The following is a 5,000-nucleotide window of genomic DNA, read 5'->3' as shown; positions in this document are numbered from 1 at the left end:
CTATGCTCCACCAAGTTGGTCTACCGAAACGTTCGCGCAGATGCTCGATCAAGCAACCGTGGAACTGACGGGCCTACGGCCGTTGGTGGTTGCGGGTGACTTCAACGCTTGGGCTGTCGAGTGGGGGAGTCGCTGTACAAACCAGAGGGGCCAGGTCTTGTTGGAAGCTTTGGCAAAGCTCAACTTAGACTTGGCTAACGTTGGTACAAAGTGCACCTACAGCAGAAACGGTGCCGAATCGATTATCGATGTGACGTTCTGCAGCCCGGGACTGATCACGAACTGGAGGGTAGACGACAGCTACACGAATAGCGATCACCAATCGATCCGCTATGAGGTAGGCGTGCGGAAGCAAGCAACGAGTAGGGCCAATATTCCATCCTTCTACGGCTGGAAAACACTGCATTTCGATGCAGATGTTTTTGGGCAGGCAATTAGATGGAAGCACGAAGGGGGTGAACTGCTCCCGGATGTGGACCATCTAAATTCGATGCTGTCATGGGCGTGCGACGCCACGATGCCTAGGTCTCGTCCGCCTAGAGAGGGTAGGCCACCGACATACTGGTGGAGCGATACGATAGCAGGCCTGCGCAATGCATGCCTACGTGCAAGACGGAGGATGCAGCGCGCACGTTCCGACGAGCAAAGAGCGGAACGCGGTGTCGCATTCAGATCCGCTAAGGCAACGCTTAAGAGCGCAATCAGAGCCAGCAAACGAGCCTGTTTCGAACGACTCTGCGCCAGTGCCAATTCGAACCCGTGGGGTGACGCCTACAGGATCGTTATGACCAAGACTAGAGGTGCGCTAGCCCCGGCCGAACAATCACCAGCGATGCTAGAAACGATCATTCAGGGCCTCTTCCCAAGACACGAACCAAGTCCCTGGCCTCCGGCTGACGAGTCACCACCTACCGTGAGTGACGGCAGCCGTGCAGAGGCTGACGATGCGGTAAGGGTGACGGAAGATGAATTGATCGAGATCGCAAACTCCCTGAAGGTAGGCAAGGCTCCGGGACCAGACGGAATCCCGAACTTGGCCATCAAGACGGCCATCAAAGAAGCCCCCGGGTTGTTCAGGGCGGTCATGCAGAAATGCCTTGACGACTGCCTCTTCCCGGACGTGTGGAAGCGCCAGAGGCTGGTGCTGTTGCCGAAGGTTGGGAAACCACCAGGTGACCCATCGGCATACAGACCAATCTGCCTGCTGGACACGGCGGGCAAGGTGCTTGAGAGGGTAATCCTCAATAGACTGGTGAAATATACAGAAAGTGAAAACGGTCTATCAAGCAACCAGTTCGGTTTTCGAAAAGGTAGGTCCACGGTGGATGCGATTCTCTCCGTCACTAGAACGGCTGAGGTAGCAATCCAACGCAAGAGGAGGGGCATTCGTTACTGCGCGATCGTCACGCTTGACGTGAAGAACGCGTTTAACAGTGCCAGCTGGGACTCCATAGCCTTAGCGCTACAGAGTCTCAGAGTGCCGACGTCGCTGTACGAAATTCTAGGCAACTACTTTCAGAATCGAGTGCTAGTGTATAACACAAACGAGGGTCAGAAAAGCGTTCCAGTTACCGCAGGTGTACCGCAAGGTTCCATCCTGGGTCCGGTACTGTGGAACGCTATGTATGACGGCGTGTTAAAACTAACACTCCCTCCAGGGGTGGTGATCGTGGGCTTCGCCGATGACATAACTCTTGAGGTCTATGGCGAGTCTATTAGAGAGGTAGAGTTAAAGGCCGCGCTATCAATACGCGTAGTGGAAGACTGGATGCACTCCAGGAAACTGGAGCTAGCGCACCATAAGACTGAAGTTATTGTTGTTGATAACAGAAAGTCTGAGCAGGAGGCATCGATTAGTGCCGGTACATGCACTATCGCCTCAAAACGCTCGTTGAAGCTTCTGGGGGTTATGATCGACGACAAGCTCACGTTCGGGAGCCACGTCGATTACACCTGCAAGAAAGCTTCCATGGCTGTGGCAGCGCTGTCTCGCATGATGGCAAACAGCTCAGCGGTTCGTAGCAGCAGGCGCAAAGTCCTTGCTAGCGTGACCACGTCCATACTCAGGTATGGAGGACCAGTGTGGTCAAAGGTATTGAGTACCTCGTGCCATCGCGGCAAACTCGAGAGTACGTACAGGCTAATGTGCCTAAGGGTCGCGTGCGCATACCGAACAGTGTCGTACGAGGCGGTTTGCGTCCTGGCTGGCATGATGCCCATCAGCATCATCGTCAAAGAGGATGTAGAATGCTTCGACCAACGCGACACGAGGGGTATTCGCAACACCATACGGTCATCCTCAATGGCCAGGTGGCAGCGGGAGTGGTCCAACACTACAAAAGGTAGATGGACACACCGACTCATTCCAGAGTTAGCAGGCTGGATTAATAGGCGCCATGGGGAAGTAACCTTCCATCTGACACAGATCCTGTCAGGCCATGGCTGCTTTAGGCAGTACCTGCATAGGTTCGGGTACGCCGAGTCCCCTATGTGCCCCGCTTGTACGGGTGCGGAAGAAAGCGCAGAGCATGTGTTCTTCACATGTCCGCGCTTCGAGCGGGTACGGTACGAAATGCTGGCAATAAGTGGGATGGACACCACGCCAGAGAATATAGTGCGTAGGATGTGCGAAAATAGGGAAATCTGGGATGCGGTCATCACGGCAGCATCACAGATCGTTAGTATTTTGCAGGGCACCAATCGACGGGAAACCATCGACGTGCCCCAGTTAGTTAACGGTTAACTAACTGGCCTGTATAGGCTGCTCTGCTACCCATGGAGGTAAGTGCGAAAAGCACGACGGGCCCCCTCCCTGAAGTAATGCCTAACGGCGGTCCCGGGGAGACAAAGGGCTTTAGCTGTTCAGCTTAGGTTGCTCAGCATGGGTAAGAGCAGACTACCCTTGCTTGGAGGTTGCGAGCGCGTGTTGTGCGTGTACGGTTGCGCAAGCATCCTGCAACTGCGCTGCGCCGGTGGTGGTTGTTTGCCTGCTCGTCCGCGAGCGCGCAAGCGTCTCGTCACGTCACCTGTGTTGTGTGTGTGTGTGGTGGCAGCGCGCCACAAGTGCGCCGATAGTTGCATTTACTTACGCGAAACGCGAAACGGGCGCGCGAGGGACTGCGTGCGTGCTTGCGTGCGGGCGGGCGAGCTAGCGTGCGGTCGGTCGGTCGGTCGGTTCATGTGCATGTCGAACTGGAGGGACGGAAGCATATACAGACAGAGACAGAGGGGCGGTACAGAGATATATGAGGCGCGATATATGATGAACCGTTTGGCCGGTTGCCAGTTGCCGGTTGAGTGTTGATGTGGTGTGATGATATGTGCTGGTAGCACAACACTGAACGAATGATCGAATGATGTGCTGCACAAAAGTGTGCGGTTGTCGTTGTTGTACAGTCGTTGTGCAACACTCACAACAGCGTGCAAAGTTCTTGTTGTTGTTGTTGTCAACTGTGGTAAGGTGGAAAAAAGTCATAATTGCACTAAGTTCGAAAAATGGTTAAGAGCACTGTTGCGACGGAATGGCTTCATGTGCACACCACGGACCAACCGACCGCATGAGTTTTGTGTGAGCGATAGCCTTCTTTTCGGCAATAGCAAAAGTGCTGAGAACTTTGCGGTGGGTACCGGTGAATGGAAAATGTGTTCCAGCGTAGTAGGCGTGAAAAAATAAAACATGGTATCCTTGCACTGTGAGCTTTAATCTCTCCAGTAAACGACAATGATTTTCAATGCATGGGAAACACACCGGCCTCAGGGTATTGGAGATGGTAAACATTAACACATTTTCCGTCTGGTTAATGAACAGTAGTTGGGAACAAAAAAAAAAAATTAAAAAAAATAAAACAAACGTAAATTGTTCTGGCCCGCGGGTTACGATCCACCACGAAAGGCTAAAGCCGTACTCTACGAGCCGGCTACAGCGGTACGATGACGATGCTCGACCATCGCGCGCGCTAGCGGAGTCATACACCGCAGACCGGCTGTTGGTTCGCTAGTGTCGGCCACCACGATGCTCACCTATCAGCATACGGGCCAAGCGGAACCGTACACTGCGAGCCGGCTACATCGGTACGATGACGATGCTCGACCATCGCGCGCGCTAGCGGAGTCATACACCGCAGACCGGCTGTTGGTTCGCTAGTGTCGGCCACCACGATGCTCACCGATCAGCATACGGGCCAAGCGGAACCGTACACTGCGAGCCGGCTACATCGGTACGATGACGATGCTCGACCATCGCGCGCGCTAGCGGAGTCATACACCGCAGACCGGCTGTTGGCTCGCACACTGATGCATGGTAGGGTGACGGTCGACCATGCAATGCCGTGCTAGCCGGTCCGTACACTACGGTTCGGTCTGTGGGCGCAGTATGAGGGGGCAAAGCGTGTGTCGAATTCTGTTATTATTATACATTTTCGTATCTATAGGAGGGTGTCTGAGTCTGAGGTTGGTACGGAAAAGTACTTCTCACTGACACGGTGTGTGCATACACAGGTAGGGTGGCATGCGGCCTGCTGCATCTACCTCTGTTGGGCGTACACAGAGCGACGACGGTGCTAGGTGTGATGTGTGTGGCGTGGCTGTGGCTGGCTGGCTGGCTGGCTGGCGGGTAGTCAATCAGCCAGTTCGCTCGCTTACACTCCGCTTACCCGCTCTGCCGCTGGTAGTGGCTGGCTGGTTGGCTGGCTGTGACTGGCTGGTGGGGAGGAGACAGACAGGCGTGCGCGTGTTGTCTGTGAGTGGCAGCCGCAGTTCACCGCCCGGTGTGGCGGTGTGTTGTGGTCTCACAAGTGCTGCGCGCGAAGAGGGAGAAGCATGAATGTTATACGGCTACCACGTTACGGGTGTAGCGGCAGTAGCATGTATTATGACCCCAGTTTAGAAAATACCGGCACACCGTGTGTGGGTGTTTAGAGAGAGCGCCAAGCGGGAATCTTTTGACGAGTGTTATGCTTCCGGCTATATATGCGCGGCGGCATCGATGGTAGGCGGCGGCG

At 54.6% G+C, this 5,000-nt stretch overlaps 1 protein-coding gene across 1 annotated transcript in view; it reads right to left on the bottom strand.

The window, feature by feature from the left end:
- Positions 1 to 4,162: 4,162 nt before the first annotated feature.
- The window catches only part of LOC129720177 (uncharacterized), a 3,920-nt gene continuing 3,082 nt past the window's right edge, over positions 4,163 to 5,000 (bottom strand). The window contains exon 3 of the mRNA XM_055671615.1: positions 4,163 to 4,359. Coding sequence (XP_055527590.1) covers positions 4,163 to 4,359 — 197 coding nt within the window. The remainder of the gene's footprint in view (positions 4,360 to 5,000) is intronic.

This window comes from Wyeomyia smithii, chromosome 2, assembly GCF_029784165.1.
Source record: "Wyeomyia smithii strain HCP4-BCI-WySm-NY-G18 chromosome 2, ASM2978416v1, whole genome shotgun sequence".
Classification (NCBI taxonomy): Eukaryota; Metazoa; Arthropoda; class Insecta; order Diptera; family Culicidae; genus Wyeomyia; species Wyeomyia smithii.
Note: the sequence above shows the minus strand (reverse complement) of the source record. Positions and strands in the feature narration are given on the sequence as shown.